This window comes from Dendrobates tinctorius, unplaced genomic scaffold, assembly GCF_039654945.1.
Source record: "Dendrobates tinctorius isolate UK_male_01 unplaced genomic scaffold, ASM3965494v1 ptg000003l, whole genome shotgun sequence".
Lineage (NCBI taxonomy): Eukaryota > Metazoa > Chordata > Amphibia > Anura > Dendrobatidae > Dendrobates > Dendrobates tinctorius.
The window spans coordinates 140,204-158,046 of record NW_027361671.1 but is presented as its reverse complement, the minus strand read 5'-3'; the positions used below and the strand labels follow the sequence as shown (position 1 = coordinate 158,046).

The window sequence follows — 17,843 nt, the reverse complement described above, 5'->3', positions numbered from 1 at the left end:
AAAGGCGGCAAGACAACATCTTCATTAATGTGAAAAGAGGACACGACTTTCGGCAGAAAAGGAGGGACTGGTCTGAGCACCACCTTATCATTATGGAAAATGAGGAACGGTGCTCGGGAGGATAGGGCCGCCAGCTCTGAAACCCGCCTGATAGAAGTGATGGCCACTAGGAACGCCACTTTCCCGTACAGGTACCTCAAAGAGACATCATGAAGTGGTTCAAATGGAGCTTCCTGCAGAACACTTAGGACCAGGTTAAGGTCTCAGGCGCCCATAGGTGTCTTATAAGGAGGTACCAAATGGGAGACTCCCTGGATGAAAGTCTTCATCTGCACATTGGTAGCAATTCTGCGCTGGAACAGGACGGATACGGCCGATATTTGTCTCCTGAGGGAACTTGGGGCCAGGCCCGAGTCTAGGCCCTACTGGAGAAAAGCCAAGATTTTGGGGATCGAGAATCTCAGCGGAGAAACACCGCGGCCTCGACACCAAGCGAAGAACACCTTCCAGGTGTGGTGGTAAATTTGTGCTGAAGCAGGCTTCCGTGTGCTAATCATTGTAGCAACCACCTTGCTCCCGAACCCCGCCTGGGTTAGAACCCAAGATCCAACGGCCATGCCGTCAAACACAGGGCCCCTGAGTTCGGGTGGAAAATCGGCCCTTGAGAAAGTAGATCTGGGCGCTCTGGTAGGCGCCAAGGGACGTCGGCGAGTAGCAGCATTAGATCTGCGTACCACGCTCGACGGGGCCAATCTGGGGCCAGCACGACTGCCGGCCCCGCTTCCGTCTTGATCTCCTTGACGACTCTCGGAAGTAGTGGCAGCGGGGGAAATAGATATGGGAGGTGAAACTGGTTCCATGGCAGAACCAACGCATCCACAGCGATTGCCTGCGGGTCGCTGGCCTGAGCGACATATGTGGGCACCTTGGTGCTCACTCTGGAGGCCATCAGGTCCACATCCGGAGTTTCCCACAGCTGACAAATCTGCCGGAAGACTTCGGGATGTAGAGACCACTCTCCGGACGCAAGAACCTGCCGGCTGAGAAAATCTTCCACGCCCAGGATGTGGACAGCCGAAAACACCGAGTGGCTTGCTTCGGCCCACTGCAGAACATGCCTCACCTCGCGCATGGTTGCTCTGCTGCGGGTGCCCCCTTGGTGATTCATGTAAGCCACTGCCGTGGCGTTGTCCGACTGAATCCGGACGGGGCGGCCTGCTAGAAAATGATGAAACTTTTGCAGAGCCAGCCGAATTGCTCATATCTCCAATAAGTTGATCGGGAGGCGTGCCTCCTGTGGCGACCACCGTCCCTGGGTCGTGAGGTGGCGAAACACCGCTCCCCAGCCGAGGAGACTGGCGTCGGATGACATCACCCCAATGGTCTGGGGGGGAAAGGTTTCCCCTGGGTCAGAGAGGAACTGGTTAACCACCATCCGAGCGACTGCCTGACTTGAAAATGTTAAGGGTTAATACTAAAATCAGAGTTGAAGTTTCGTTTTATCCATTCAATGTAAGGTTTCGTTTCTCCGTTTTTGTTGTTGTAAGATAAGTTTTTATAATTGGCATGAGCTGTCATGAAACCAGACTGTTTCCATCAGGTGCAAGATAAGGGGCTCGGGGGGGGGGGGGTGCATTGCTCTGAATATGCCATTATACTACTTTCTATCTAGGTACGGACATATATGTAGTTTCCGGTTTTCTTGCAATATTATTGGCTTATAAAGTGAAATGATGCTATTGGTACTTGAGAACCTTGCATAATTAAGCAAAAGATTATAAAAGATGTGACTAAAATAAAGGGGCTTAGTGATCTGCCTCGATCCTCCCGTACAGAGACCCCCGTCTCAGTATGGTCATTTGAGTTGCTAGCAACACTGGAATAATTTGGATATCACTGGCTCAACCGTGAAGGGTTAATTTAGCCCTCCCAAAATAGCTACCTCGACAGTGGCGTACAACGTGGGGCCCCTGAATAGGGACGCCTCAGCCCCCGGAGGACAACAAGACAAAGGACCCTCGGAGCGGACACAGGTGTTGGAAAATTGGGACTGATCACCCCCCACAACCACGGTAAGTTGGCAGTTATACTGTTCAGACTGACCGTTGGTGTGGTTTTCCTGTACTTGTTGCTGCAAAGAGGATCTGAGGTTTGTCCCCTGGTGGGGTGATTCATGGGTGGAATCATATAGAGGTGTAGTCCCGTTGGGGGCCCAGTGCTCGAACCGTACCTCATAAGGGACGGACACCCCGGATTGACCAGTGATTGTGACTCTCTTTATAGTCAAAATATCCTGAAATTCCCGATCATTATTAGTATTGGGCGTGGTGAGTGATCGAAGATGGGTAGGATACGTAACTCAGGTATATATAGATAGATAAATATAACCAGAGGTGTCCGGAGGGATAGTCTGAGACACCCTCCTCCTTTCACTGAGTACCGCGAATTTTGGGCAATCCCAGAGGGGGATTATTGACCCTGTGGAACAGACTGAGACGGACGCTCCAGTATTGTGCACTACTAAAGGATATTTAGCTCTAAATGAGATAATCTGTGGAAGGAAAAGAAGAATTTTGTGGCTTGGCACATGAATTGTGTGACGAAGGTGTTAGGAAGAACCGAGAAAGTGAATTCTGATTATTTCTGTTACTGCTATGTTGAAGAAGGAAAAATTGTCTTATGACAGGGACGGGATGATTTATGGTTCAAGAAAGTGACTGTGGTATAAGAATGTTATTGATTAAAGAAGGAACTAAGTTTGATATTAATGTGTCAGGGAAATAGTTAAAAGTGATGATTTGAAAGAAGAGGTCTCCCTGTTAGATGACAATTGTACAAGAAGACCGAGAGTTGCAGCCCCCACCTCTGCTAACGGCACCTATTATCATCTGCCGGCAGCCTTAGTTCCCGGTTTTCAGACTTTAACCTGCTCTGTTCAGGAGAGAGAGAAAAAAAAATAAAGGAGCAAACAGCAGCCTCTAGCCCCCACCGCAGCTGCGAGCACACAGTGTGCCCTTCAGCCCACACAGCAAACTCTGCCCCCCCTCGACTTCAGCTAGTGGGAACCCTGCTCCTCAGCCCCTCCCTGCTAATTCTCATTACTGCTCAGTTTGTGATCTCTCTCACATGTCCAGTAAATTTACTGGGGGTAGATTAATTATCACAGTTCTGCTCCGGAATACAATTCCAAGATGATGGTCAGATGTTTTTTTTTTGTTATATAATCCTTATGTAGATGAAGACAGTGAAGATAAATCTGTATTTTGCATGCCCTTCCTACAGTTATGATGGCCCTGATAGGCTCAGATCCACCCCCAATATTGCCTGAGGATCAATGACTCACCCCATACCTCTCAGAGATACTATCTAAAAATCTGGTCAAAAGGGCCAAATGATATAGGGAAAATGCCTGTAGAACCAGTAAAAGTGTTTCTCAAACCTGGTGCCTAATCCTCATACTCTTTTGTCCCAAATACCCCAGGATGCTGCTTGGTTTACAGTTATTGATCTTACCAATGCCTTCTTTAGCATTCCGTTACACCCAGACTGCCAGTTTCTATTTGCATTCACTTAGCAGGGACGACAGTTAATATGGACAGTTATGCCACAAGGGGCCCAAAACAGTCCCAACCAGTTTGCAAAAATATGAGCAGGTGTCTTTTGCCATTTCTGCCACTGTTAGCCTCCTTAAAGCATCTGGCAGCACTGAACTGTCGGGTTTTGGCCTCGAAACTTCAGTTCTGCCTTGGTCAAGTGATGTTCTTGGGTCACTGTCTCCTTCAGGGTGCCAGACACCTCGCAGAAGAAAAATAGCTGTCAGCTCCCTTCCTTTATCAAAAGATGAAACTGAATTCCAGCGTTTTCTTGGACTATGCACTTATTGTCGTCAGTGGACACCGGATGCATCCCGCATAATGCAACCCCTTTACAACGCCTTGAAAGACGTATAATGAACTATAAGGAAAGATGGCAGTGATGAGGATTACCTCCAACATGATTGCTCCCAACTTCTGACAGAAGAAACAGCTACTCCACCAAATGTCAGTGAGAATCCACTCCCAAATCCTGATCTGGTGTTATACACGGATCATTCAAGACATGCTGACGAGTTTGGTAGATTCCACACGGGATACGCTGTTACCACAGAGGACACTGTAGTGCACGCAGCTGCACTCCCGCCATCACAGTCAGCACGAGAAGCAGAACTCCAGGCTCTGTCTACTGCATGTACTTTGGCCAAGAACAGACGGGCTAATATATACACGGACTCACGGTATGCATTTGGTATTGCTCACGATTTTGGGGCTCTATGGGCCAATCGAGGGTTTATTACTACTGCCCGAACCCCAGTGAAAAATGCTGAAGCTGTTAAAACCCTCATGGACTCGATCAAATTACCTACTCAGGTGGCTATTATCAAAGTTAAGGCGCACGGTCCTAGGACCAGTCCACAGACTGTTGGCAACACATTTGTGGATATGCAAGCAAAAGCCGCCGCTCTCTTACCCGTTGAACCAACCATACCAACTATGGTGACCACACGCTCTCAGCGTAAACAGTTACAAGAAGCACTGACCCTACAAGAACCTGATGATCTACAACAGGCTGAAGTTTTCTGTCGGACCCCGCGAGACCGCTTAATGACGATGCAGAGAATGTCTCCAAAGGAAGAGGTGAAGCAATGGAAGACTGATGGGGCACGTATGGATAATGGTCTCTGGAAAAGGACCAACTCGTGTGTCTCCCTAAGCGGATGTAGCCTGCTATTGCCATATGGGCACATGGACCTATATATCGAGGAAAGAATCAGGCCCTCGCACTGGTGCAAAAATTCTACTGGGCCCCGGTTCTCCAGTTGGCCGGAAGCATTCCCTGTTACCAACATGACTGCAAAGCAGATATGGGGTTCCAGAAGTTGTTGAAAGTGATCAAGGTCCGGCCTTTTCTTCTCATGTGTACTAAGAACTTCTGACAATGCTTGGATCCACTGTAGCCCTACATACTCCGTACCACCCACAATCCAGTGGGGAAGTTGAGAGGCTGAACGGCACACTGAAGGGACAATTGACCAAAATGATGCAGGAGACTATGGCTCCATGGCCAGAGCTCCTACCCATTGTACTATACCACATTCGTACTACCCCTATTGCAAAATATGGCCTGTCCCCATATGAGATATTGTTTGGTACTAGGCCCCCAGTTGCAAATTTCCAGCCTCAGCTGTTATCAGAAGAGACTGACCGTGTTGTTCAATATGTTATTCTGCTTAGTAAAAATCTTACTAACACCCATGCTCTAGTTTTCTTTTCCAGATTCAGCAGAAACCGACACCTGTCATAACCTGAAGCCTGGTGGTTTGGTAGTCTTGAAGAGGCATGTCAGGAAGCACGGACTAGAACTCTTGTATGACTGTCCCTATGAAGTCCTCCTCATCACCAACAAGCCAATAGCAAATGAAGGGGCATAATGTTTTGGTTTTCCGCATTTTTCATATTATTATTATTATTGGTAGAAGTTAAAAGTTAAAGTTAGAAGATATTCAAAGACTCAGAGATTAATACGATAAAGACAATGATCGTACTAAGGACAGTTAGTGGTCAGACACTTTCTCCTTTCTCAATCCAGCCAATTGATTTAAGGGAATTGGGGGCTGGATAGCTGGGATCTTACAAAGCTTGTTACACACTGCTGCCTGTATCCTTGTTGTATATGTAATACTAAACCTTGTTCTTTGGTGTATTTCTGTATGTATTAGGAAATTCTGCACTAAGACAGCTAATGATGATACTAAAGGCGTCGTTGCCCCTGCTCTTCTCTGCACCGATCTCAAAAGGCTACTTGATGAAGATGTTGAAGCCAAGCATATGCCTACCTACAAAAGATCCCCACCACCGTCATCAAAAATTGTTATTCGTGAACTGCAGTATACAGGGGGGACGGGTGCGCCGCGACAGCCATGACTGGAAACACGGCATCAGTCATGTGAAGACCAGTACCCCTCAAGCTGTTAGCTTGGGATAGCACCTCTGATGCTGCATGTGTGTTAAAAATTTTTATCTAGGGGGGAATGTTAAGGGTTAATACTAAAATCAGAGTTGAAGTTTCGTTTTATCCATTCAATGTAAGGTTTCGTTTCTCCGTTTTTGTTGTTGTAAGATAAATTTTTATAATTGGCATGGGCTGTCATGAAACCAGACTGTTTCCATCAGGTGCAAGATAAGGGGCTGGGGGGGGGGTGCATTGCTCTGAATATGCCATTATACTACTTTCTACTTTCTATCTAGGTACGGACATATATGTAGTTTCCGGTTTTCTTGCAATATTATTGGCTTATAAAGTGAAATGATGCTATTGGTACTTGAGAACCTTGCATAATTAAGCAAAAGATTATAAAAGATGTGACTAAAATAAAGGGGCTTAGTGATCTGCCTCGATCCTCCCGTACAGAGACCCCCGTCTCCGTGTGGTCATTTGAGTTGCTAGCAACACTGGAATAATTTGGATATCACTGGCTCAACCGTGAAGGGTTAATTTAGCCCTCCCAAAATAGCTACCTCGACAAAAAGACAGTCGGCAGTGCCGATCGAGCGTGAAGGGATTCTTGTCCCCAACTGACAAAAGGGCGTGCTGCAGGGGGCGAAGATGGAACTGGGCGAACGGTACCACTTCCATTGCTGCCACCATTTCCCTAGACTCCTCATCCCGGATCGGATGGTATGAGGGACTGGTTGCCGAAGTGTCCGGACTCGCTGCTGGAGCGTTCGCACCTTTTCCTGAGGGAGAATTACCAACCCTCGGCGAGTGTCGAGAATCATTCCTAGGAAGGAGATCCTTTGAGCTGACAAAAGGGATGACTTCTTCGCATAGACCAACCACCCTAAGGGGGAAAGAGTATCTAGCGTGATGTTGCCATTTTACTCGCATGCCCGTATTGAAGGGCCTTTGACCAAGAAGTCGTCCAGATAAGGCAAGACGACTATGCCTCAAGAATGCAGTATGGCCATGACGATTGCCATAACCTTTGTGAACACTCTGGGAGCTGTGGCTAGCCCGAAGGGTAGTGCTGCGAACTGAAAACGTAGATCGCTGATGGCGAAGCGTAGAACCCTCTGATGAGGCGGAAACAAGGGAATATGCAGATATGCGTCCTGAATATCTATTGAGGCCAAGTATTCTCCCTGCTCCATGGCCGATATGACTGACCGGAGAGACTCCATCCAGAAATGTCTGATCCCGATGAATTTGTTCAGAAGTTTCAGGTCCAAAACAGGCCTGACTGACCCCGTCCTTCTTGAGAACCGCAAAAAGGTTGGAAAAAAACCCGACTTTTTTTGTTGTTGTTTTCGTGTTCCGGTACTGGAACAATGACTCCGCTGTGCTGGAGCGATTTTATGGTTCCCAATGGAGCCCTTGCCTGGGCATCCACTCTGGGAAGCCGGGAAAGAAAAAACTGTCTTGGCGGGTATCTGACAAATTCTATTTTGTAACCTGAGTCCACCAATTCCATTAACACATGCGTCGTGAGCGACATTTGCCCAGACGTGGAAAAAAACCAGAGTAGGCGGCCGCCACCTTGCCGGTGTCGTCTGGTAAAGGCCTCGAGTCATTTGGCCGACAATCTTTGAGATCTGGATCCCCTCAATCTGGGCTGCTGAGTACGCAATCTCCCCAGTGGGTTGGCTCTATATGAGACCTGCCGCTCCCTTATCCTGGTTGGGGCGGCCTGAGGCAGTGGAATTGGCCGCTGTAGTCTGCCCGGTGTTGTGAAAGGCCCGAGAACGTGCCTGAAACGGGTGACGAAAAAAGCGGTTTGACCCTTTGTTGAGGGAGAAACCCGCTCCTTCCTCCTGTGGAGTCGGAGATAAGTTGATCCAACTTCTCCCCAAATAGGCGGCCGCACTGATAAGGCAGGGAAGTCAAGTACTTCTTAGAAGAAGAATCGGCTCTTCTTATCGAAATTGCATTAGCGGCAGCAAGTGCCGAGCAATTGGTCGCATCCAAAGACGCATTGATTACATAGTCTCCGGCCATCGCCATCTGACCTGCGACCTCCGAAATCTCTGCAGGTAGATCCTGCTCCTGCGCAACCTTGTATAATGTCTCTGACCATATCATAGCCTTGGCTACCCAAGTTGCTGCGAACGAGGGAGCGAGTGCTGACCCTGAGGCATCATATACTGAGCAAGCTAAGCTCTGTATAAGGCGGATCCGTGGGATCCTTAATCGAGGAAACACTAGGAACGGATAGCAGGGTCTTAGTGGCTAGGTGCGAAACCGGAGGATCCACTATCGGGGATTCCATCCATCTTTTACGGAGGTCCGGAGCAAACGGATACCTTGCTTCGAGTGCCTTTTGACCTGCGAAACGCCTGTCTGGACGTTCTCTGTGCCGCCGCACTATGTCCTCAAACGCCAGGTGAGAGGAACAAATTCTGTGTGGGCGCTTCACTTGCTTAAATGCCACTTTATGCCCCGTAGCCGCTGCGGGATCATCCTCAATCCCCAGGGTCTAATTGACGGCTTCTGTGAGGCTGTCCACTGTTTCATGTGACCCTGGAGTGTCCAGGTCAATGGGCTCGTCTGGGTCGCAATCTGAGGTCTGCTCTCTATCAACCAGTGGTAACGGGGAGCGAGAAGCAGAGCTTACAGATGCCAAGGCACCAGATGGACAGGGCGACACCGTGTGGATTCGTTTCCTCCGGGTCTGCCTGCAGTGAGAGCGGCCCCAGCAGGCCGGAGGCTTTTGTGAGGTGGAGGTTCCCTCAGGGGCAGGGACGATGGCTCGCCGGCCTCAATCTGGGGCTTGAAGGGACTCTATTACTCTCGTAAGCGACGCCATGGACTGTGACAGTGATCAGGCCCACTACGGGGGATTTGACACATTGGTCACGGTCGCAGGGGAGGGCTCTAGGGCACGTTCGGATTCGCAGGCTTTGCATAATCGCTTGCTCTGCGCCCGTGGAAACGCAGCTCGACGAGATGCATGCAGCGTAAAAGAACGTGTGCATCTTTGCCTTTTCGGACATACTGTATCTGTCCGCTGCTGGGGATGCGGGGAGGGGGTAGCACCTCGTTTTCCCTGTACCGTGGCCTCTCGGGCAGCACTTACCCCAGTCCTGCGCCCCCCCCATCCTGGCTGCTTCTTCAAATCGCGCGCCACCAGCTGTGGGAGTGAGCCAGCATGTAAAAACCGCTCTAGGGGCGGTGCTTTCGTTCTGCGGCCTAGCCGCGCTCCGAAGCCCTGGCCTAAATTTCTTCACGCCGCCCAGTGCGGGGCGGGCCGCCGGAAGTGACGCACGGTTCCAGGGACGGGACTTCCGCCCGTGGAATAGCTCCGACGGAAGCCGCGGCCTCAATTTTTCCCCTTACCCGACCGGGGGGGGCGCGGTTCCACGGCGCTGACAAAGCATGGCGCTACCAACCGGCGCGGCGCCGCCTGACGGATCCAGCCACTCTTGCCTTGCATGGCCGGTGACTTCCACCGGCTGGGGCTCCAGCCCTCGGATTTTTGCAGGAGCCCTCCCAGACCCTCTCCTCACCGATGATCCTCTTCAGCCTGAGCACAGGTATGTGAGGGGGCCTTGATAAAAAAAAAAAAATAGGACGGTGCAGGCACCCTAGCTCCATCTAACCCCTTCAGGGGGTGAGGAGAGGGACCGTCCGCCACCTTGCAGCACCGCAGTCTAAGCATTGGTGGAGCAGTGGGGGCCGCACGGACTAGTCTTGTGCCTCTGTACAGCCCATGGTTTCAATACCTAGGGGTGGTCAGGGCTAAGTCCGGCATTGTGTCCCACGACGCGGGAGAGGATACGTGGAGGCGACACTCTCGCGTGCTCGCCCGTTGTTGGTTTGGGGAAATCGGACCCTCTCAATAGGATCCGTTGCCCCTGTCACATCTTCATGGGAGAAAGACGAAAAAAGTCTGGAGAAAAAAACCCAGACGTGTGCCTCCATGGACACTATGCAAAAAACTGATTTCCGCCCACAATAGGGGCGAGGGTGTATACTGCGGAGGAGCTAACCTCTTTTTTTCACTTAGTGTCAGCCTCCTAGTGGCAGAAGCATACACCCACAGTCTCTGTGTCCCCCAATGAGGCGAAGGAGAAAAAAAGATTAACACTTAACTTTTTTTCCACAAAAAAAAATTACTTTAGACCCCAAATTTTTAATTTTCAGAAGGGTAGCAGGAAAAAATGGACTCCAAAATTTGTTGTGCAATTTCTCCTGAGTACGCCGATACCCCACATGTGGAGGAAAACCACTGTTTGGGCACACGGCAGGGCTGGGAAGGGAAGGAGCGCCATTTGACTTTTTGGATGCAAAATTTGCTAGAACAATTAGCGGACGCCATGTTGCGTTTGAAGAGCCCCTGATGTGCCTAAACAGTGAAAATCCCCCGAAAGTGACACCATTTTGGAAACTAGACCCCTCAGGGAACTGATCCAGATGGGTGGTGAGCAGACTGAACCCTCAGGTGCTTCACAGAAGTTTTTAACGTTGAGCCGTGAAAATAACAATAAAAAAAAAAATCATATTTTCCCCACAAAAATGCTTTTAGCCTCAAATTTTGCATTTTCATAAGGGTAAAATGAGAAATTGCTCCATATCAATTTGTAGTGCAGTTTCACCTGAGTACACTGATACCCCATATGAGGGAGAAAACCACTGTTTGGGTGCACAGCAGGGCTCGGAAGGGAAGGAGCATCATTTGACTTTTTGTATATTAAATTTCCTGGTATAATTAGCGGACGCCATGTCCCGTTTGGAGAGCCCCTGATGTTCCAAAACAATGGAAACCTCTCACAAGTGGCCCATTCTGGAAACTAGACCCCTCAAGGAATGCATTTAAATGTGTGGTGAGCACCTTGAACCCTTCACAGAAGTTTATAACATTGAGCTGTGAAAAGAAAAAAAACAAAAAAAAAAAAAAAAACTTATTTTTGCTCAAGTGCCATAGCTGAGTGTAGCACCCCAAAAAAGTGATAAAAATGCATTTCACCCTTCTCGCCTCTATAACAGAACTTACCTTTTGAAATCAAGCTTAATGCCTTTGTTAGAGGCCGAGACCTTGGCCAGCCAGTCTTGTAGATTTATGTCACTGTCCGTTGCAGGAGGATGAGCCATTATTGGTTCTTGATCTCCAGTCCCTCGAAGCAGAATGTCCGCCTCTATCATGTGCACATCACCTGCATATGATACCAAAGGCACAGACACCATTATTCAGAAAGCTGAACCATGACATTTCTCACCACTGCCATGTATTACACAGAAACATCTAAGAATTTATTCACATACTGCGTATTTTCCCAAACTTTTTTTCAAAGGTAGTGGGGGGAAAAGGATCCCAGGGGCCCTTTTTTTTCTTTAACTTTCCTAAACGTTCCTGCACATACTGGATATTTTCCTTCTCATTATTGATACTAGACAGATTGACAAGTAAAAGAACAAAGGGGACCCCCACCCTGTACATTCAGCACTGATGATTGCAGTGCTCTAGGGGTCAATAAGAATTTCTTAGATCTCCTTTATTAGGGAGGAAGGGCAGTTGTCAATCACGGCCACTTTCTGCACTGGATCACCATGTAGTACCCTGATGTCAGAAGGTGGCGAGCTCTACAACTGAAACGTAAGGTCTGGAAGAAAGTGACCGGGATCCAAGAGCCCATGGAGTGCTGCTTCTGTGTCACCCCGGAGAACACTCCGCACCTCCAGCTGCCTGGGATCCACATTACTCACCCTGCAGCGTCTGCTCGAGCTTCTCCTTGCTGTTTGTTGCATGCTCCCAGAGTATCTCTACTCCATCTCTGACGGTTATCAGGTCCTTGTCCAGGAAATAATCCAATATATCCTCTCCCCATGGACCTAAGGGAAGAAAAACAGCGATCCTCTGTGAGGCCGAGTAAAAGGACAAGTTCTGGGCTTTTACTTCGAAGAAAAGGGATATAGGAGACAGGAAAAGTTAGTAAAGATAAAAGATATGCCAGATCATAGATTCCCCGCAGTGAAATATGATGGCGGCATACACATTTCTATTATTTATATGCTCATAACATTCTCAACAGTGTTAACTTAATTTGTCAAGCATTTTTACATGGAAGGTAAATATCAGCGTGTCATACTGGAAACACCCACAACAGCTTTCTTTCCAATGTTTCAGTAAGGCCCTGTTCACACCGGTGTTTTCAATGCATCCGGGGGTTAACTCAGAATTCCCTTTAAAATGGTATGTGGTTATTTTTTTCTGTTCAGACAAACACAGAAACGCAGCAGATCACACTTTTCTTGGCATATTACCGTTAGGCAAAGTGCTGAAGTTGGGAGCAGATCTGGTCGACACCATCCAGATTTATCAAGGTTGAGTTCACACGTCGCGGTTTTTTCACGTTTTCACGGCGGTTTTAAATGCGCGATTTTGCCCCGAAAAATAAGCATCCCATGCAATCCTGCGGTATTCTACAATGCTGTGCTAATGCTGCGTTTTTTTCCGCGGCGGAATCGCTTCGCGGTAATAAGCGCAGCATGCTCATTAATTTAGCGGAATCGCGGCGATTCCGCCCACATAGGATTGCATTGTTCCGCTTACTTCCTGCATGTGGCCGTGCCCACCATGCAAAAAGTAAGCAGAACATTTGCGGATGGTACCCACGGTCCGGAGGAGAGGAGACTGTCCTCCAGGCTTTGGGTACCATACCCCTGTAAAAAATAGAAAATAAAAAAAAATTATATTGTTATTCTCACCTTCCGGCGTCCCGCGCAGCCTTCCCGCCTCTCTCCAAGCTCCCGGCATCTTCCGGTCCCAGTAATCCTTTGCGAGAATGACCGCGATGACGTTGACATCTCGCGGAAGCGCGACATCTCACGGTCATTCGCGCAAAGGATTACTGGGATCGGGAGCGTGGAAAGAGGCGGGAAGGCTGCGAGGGACACCAGAAGGGGAGAATAACAATATTTTTTACATTTTATCTTTTACTACTGATGCTGCATAGGCAGCCTCAATAGTAAAAAGTTGGTCACACTATTCAGACACTGTGTTTGACGAGTGTGACCAACCTGTCAATCAGTTCTCCAAGCGATGTTACAGATCGCTTGGAAAACGCTAGCATTCTGCAAGCTAATTACGCTTGCAAATCACCAGTTTTTCCGCGGGAAAATCGCAGGAATTTAAAATGCGATTTTCCCGCGGATTGGAATTCTCGCGGTAACTTCCGCTACGTGTGCACATGGCCTTATTGTACCAGTATTTTACATTTCCATAAATCAATAGTATACACGAAAAGAAAAAAACATTTGAATATATTTATTAGTGGAGAAATTTTTTTCCTCCTGGACCGACGATTCATTTTCTAAATTATTAAAGCACCACTCCAGCGTTTTTTTCCCCCCCAGCGCTGGAGTGGTGCCACTAATGTGAGTTCCCTGCCCGTGGTCTTATACCCACCATCTTCCTCCGTTATTGGCAGCGCTCCTCTTCTGCGGGTTGTGACCGGCCGGATCACTCTCCTGTTTGGTGGATGAGCCAGGGGTCACAACTCAATGTAAGTCTGTGAGAGACAGGAGGCTCATAGACTGACGCTGAGAGCTTGTGGCCGTTACCTCTGACATCCTGTCAGTCAGAAGTCGGCGGCTCGGGACCGGAGCAGCAGCAGGAAGAGATGAAGACCGCGGGTGGTGAGAATACTACTGGGGCAGGGATCTTGCGTTAGTAGCACCACGCCAGCACTGAAATTAACACAAAGCATTGTATTGGCGCTTTAATTGACAGGTGATCCAGTGAATACAGATTTCCCATTACTTAGACAGGAGATAGAATTTTATGTGCACCAACTGCTATGGAGAGGAGCTCAGGACAGACAGACATGCTGCTTCACCTACTCCTGATAAAGGTCTAAGGGGTAAGGGTTCTCCTTGTGGAGAGTGATATACCGGCTGCGGCATGCCAAGGTAAGGAGGCTTATTCGTCATGCAATGCTCCTCTGGGAAATGTAATGCAAACTGCCTCTTCAGAGAGGAAGAGGACTGGAACTCTATAGCGCCACCTGTTGGAAGCAGCGATCCTACAAGTCATTATTGACCATTATCCAGCTTTGAAATTGACTTACGACAAAATCCAAATCAGAATCTCATTTTGTGGACAGTGTTCCGGGGTATTGCCCCTCATCAGTGCAAAGTATGAGAACTGGTTTGGCTAGTGAGAGGCTCTAGACAGGTCAAATCAGCTCTTATACCTGTGACACAGACAAGTTGCAATACCCAAAACCAGAGTTGGACTGGCCCACCAGAGAACCGGAGAATCCTCCGGTGGGAACTGGCTTCTTCTTCTTCTTCAGGATAGTTCATAGTGCAAACCTTGCAGCTGCTATGGGGCTCTTCAGTGGGGGGAGAAAGGTGGGCCCTCAGAATCAAATCCTCCAGGGGGCCCAATGTTCTTCAGTCTGACACTGCCCGAAACACCATGTCTGCAAACAGATCCTGATTTGGCTTTTGTCCCAAGTCACACTTCAAGTTTCATTAAGGTCGATAGTGACTTGTAGGATCGCTGCTTTCAACAGGGGGCGCTACAGAGTTCCAGTCCTCTTTCTCGCTACACGTTTGTCAGGTATCCACAGGGCGGTGGTGACTCCTAGTGGGGTCCGGCCTCTCGTCACAGAGAATGAAGCAGCGGTGAGGGACACCATGCGCCTCCATTCCAGCAGCGTCCGCTGTGTCCCAGAATGCAGATCGGTCAGTTCCCACTATACCGCCCCTCCTGGAGGTCTGGTGACAGCGCTGCTGAGCCTTACCGCCGCTCTGGGCCATGGTCCGCCCCGGGGGCAGCGCACAGGACAGGAGGCAGTAAGTGACGAGCGCTGCTACTGCGCTGCCAGCGATACACAGCGACAACCTGCAGCGCCGCATCCAGGAAGAGGGCGGCGCCTCGGCCCATCACGTGACCTACACACGGCGCCTTCCACAGTTCTGTAGGATAGTATGACGCGCCCCCGTGTGGATACAGGCGGAACTTCCTACGTCACTGAACTCTGTTCCTACGTGAGAGCTCACTTCCATAGTTCTGCTGCTGACATCACCTGTGCGGTCATCCTCACAGTGTGAGCGGGGTGCAATGAATGCCGCATGTGTGACTGTGCCCTCATCACACTGTGGAAGGTTTAGGTACCAAACTTTTTAAAAAGGTGTCAGGAAATGCAGGACAGGGTCTTGAAAGTGGTTGTCAGACAAAAAAAACATTTTTTGTCTGATCACTGGGACCCCCCACCCCCCGAAATGGGGTCGTGCACCAGTGGTCTGCTTGTAAGAATGGTTACAGATGGATCCTGCCCATGTCCTAGTGCTGTCCATGGTAATCCCAGTCAGCCCATAGCCTGGGACTGGAGCAGAAGTGTGCCCACCAATCCATATCCAGAGCCCCTACTGCAGCAAGAACGCGTTTATCGCACGTATTGTGTTTGGTTATTGAGGGCTGACCCCTTAAACTACCCAACTGATAGTGGTAGAAACAAAATAGACATAAAAAAAAACCTACGCTGCAGCCATGTTGTGTCTGGAAGGTGCAGTGACGGTCTGGGCCGGATGGAAACGACAGGAAAACGCAGCAAATCCAAGCAGAAAAGGACGAGGCGCTATCTTTCTGTTAGGTGGTCACTTATCTATCAGGCCAGGCTGCCATGGCCTCCTCCGTCCACAGCGTGTCTGCAGCCAGAGTTGGACTGGCCCACCAGAGAACCGGAGAATCCTCCGGCGGGCCATGGTTTCTTCTTCAGGAGAGTTCATAGTGCAAACCTTGAGTGGGGGAGAAAGGTGGGCCTCCAGAATCAGATCCTCTAGTGGGCCCAATGTTCTTCAGCACTGTCAGCAGCGGTTATGACCGACACATCTCGCTTGTCACATTTCCTTCCCCCTCCTCCATCTAGTGAGAACCGCCCCCCACCATCCACCTCGAGAATAACGCTCCTGTGTGCAATATGGAATTGGTGAAAGTTATTGTCACGTGTCACCATATTGAGTGACAAGTAATAGAGATGGTTCGCACTCGACTAAGAGGTGTGGATATACAGTGCTAGTGAGAAGGGAACTGGTAGTCCCGCTAGCATAAGTCAAATATAGAGTCACTGCACACGTGGATTTTTGCAAAAGTGGAAAATCTTTATTTCTATTGGACGGTGAAGAAGCGACAGCTTTTTTGACGTTTCGGCCTCACAACGGCCTTTATCATATAGTCGCTGAAAAAATAAAATATATACAATAAAAATTACAGACAAATATATACAATAAAAATAACATGTAGGATAGATCATAGAATAAGTATCTCGTTGAGGAGCATCTTTATGTTATATGCCAAACGATCATTAGGGAGTATAGAGACATTTTTAAGACAAAAAATAGAGAAAAGGAAAGCATGGCGGCAGACAGAGTATCACTCTATAAGTAAATATTGATATCATACCCCTTCGAGAAGATAGATTGTAGTCATCGGTTAGATAGTTTCACTGTTAGACAATGTTTTTAGAGTAAATGGATTGTCCTGTAAGTGGAGGTTGAATGAGAATATAATTAGATGGGAACCAATAATAGAGTATATTGATTGCAATGTCGACAGACACGTGGTCACCATATCACAGAGTAAAGAAATTATTGTAAAAAAGTCTTTATAAAAATCTATGGACCATGTGGTATGATTCCTAATACTACTAAGGTCAGAAATGTAGACAGAAATATTGTGTTTATAGTGTGACCAATGGAAACTTGTGTACTAATCATGTAAATATAAGATATACAATGTAAACCTATGGTAAACTGATGTAACAATCTAAATGGCTAGTTGTATAATAAAATCAATGGGAAATCAATGGGAAAATTAGAATACCTTTGTAGCAAGTGGACCTGATTCATGGGGATCCACAACTGTACATTTCTGACCTTAGTAGTATTAGGAATCATACCACATGGTCCATAGATTTTTATAAAGACTTTTTTACAATAATTTCTTTACTCTGTGATATGGTGACCACGTGTCTGTCGACATTGCAATCAATATACTCTATTATTGGTTCCCATCTAATTATATTCTCATTCAACCTCCACTTACAGGACAATCCATTTACTCTAAAAACATTGTCTAACAGTGAAACTATCTAACCGATGACTACAATCTTTCTTCTCGAAGGGGTATGATATCAATATTTACTTATAGAGTGATACTCTGTCTGCCGCCATGCTTTCCTTTTCTCTATTTTTTGTCGTAAAAATGTCTCTATACTCCCTAATGATCATTTGGCATATAACATAAAGATGCTCCTCAACGAGATACTTATTCTATGATCTATCCTACATGTTATTTTTATTGTATATATTTGTCTGTAATTTTTGTTGTATATATTTTATTTTTTCAGCGACTATATGATAAAGGCCGTTGTGAGGCCGAAACGTCAAAAAAGCTGTCGCTTCTTCACCGTCCAATAGAAATAAAGATTTTCCACTTTTGCAAAAATCCACGTGTGCAGTGACTCTATATTTGACCATATTGAGTGATACTGTCCTGACTGCCCCCCAAAGGTAACATTGCCAGGAAAGTGCCCCTTTAGCAATCAGTAATGGCCACGTGAGTGCCTCTTTTAATAAAGCCTCCAAAAAATAGGAAAATATTTGTAGATTTAGCTCACTCCATGTCTCCAAGTCCAGGAGCCGTCGTCCTCCCTTAGGGCTCACACCAGCGCATACACGGGACGAGTGTCATCTGATTACTCATCAATCGCACGCTGACCAATGTTACTCAATGAAAGACTTTTTTTTTTTCTTACTGGCAGAATCTGACTGCGGTAAAAATCAGTGTGGTGTGATTTCATTCC

At 47.8% G+C, this 17,843-nt stretch overlaps 1 protein-coding gene across 1 annotated transcript in view; it reads right to left on the bottom strand.

The window, feature by feature from the left end:
- Positions 1 to 14,953, bottom strand: part of FAM151B (family with sequence similarity 151 member B) — a 58,209-nt gene extending 43,256 nt beyond the window's left edge. Inside the window, exons 1-3 of the mRNA XM_073580969.1 lie at positions 14,781 to 14,953; positions 11,737 to 11,862; positions 11,027 to 11,186 (exon numbers count right to left, since the gene is read on the bottom strand). Coding sequence (XP_073437070.1) covers positions 11,027 to 11,186; positions 11,737 to 11,862; positions 14,781 to 14,895 — 401 coding nt within the window. The 5' untranslated portion in view covers positions 14,896 to 14,953. The remainder of the gene's footprint in view (positions 1 to 11,026; positions 11,187 to 11,736; positions 11,863 to 14,780) is intronic.
- Between the last annotated feature and the right edge of the window lie 2,890 nt (positions 14,954 to 17,843).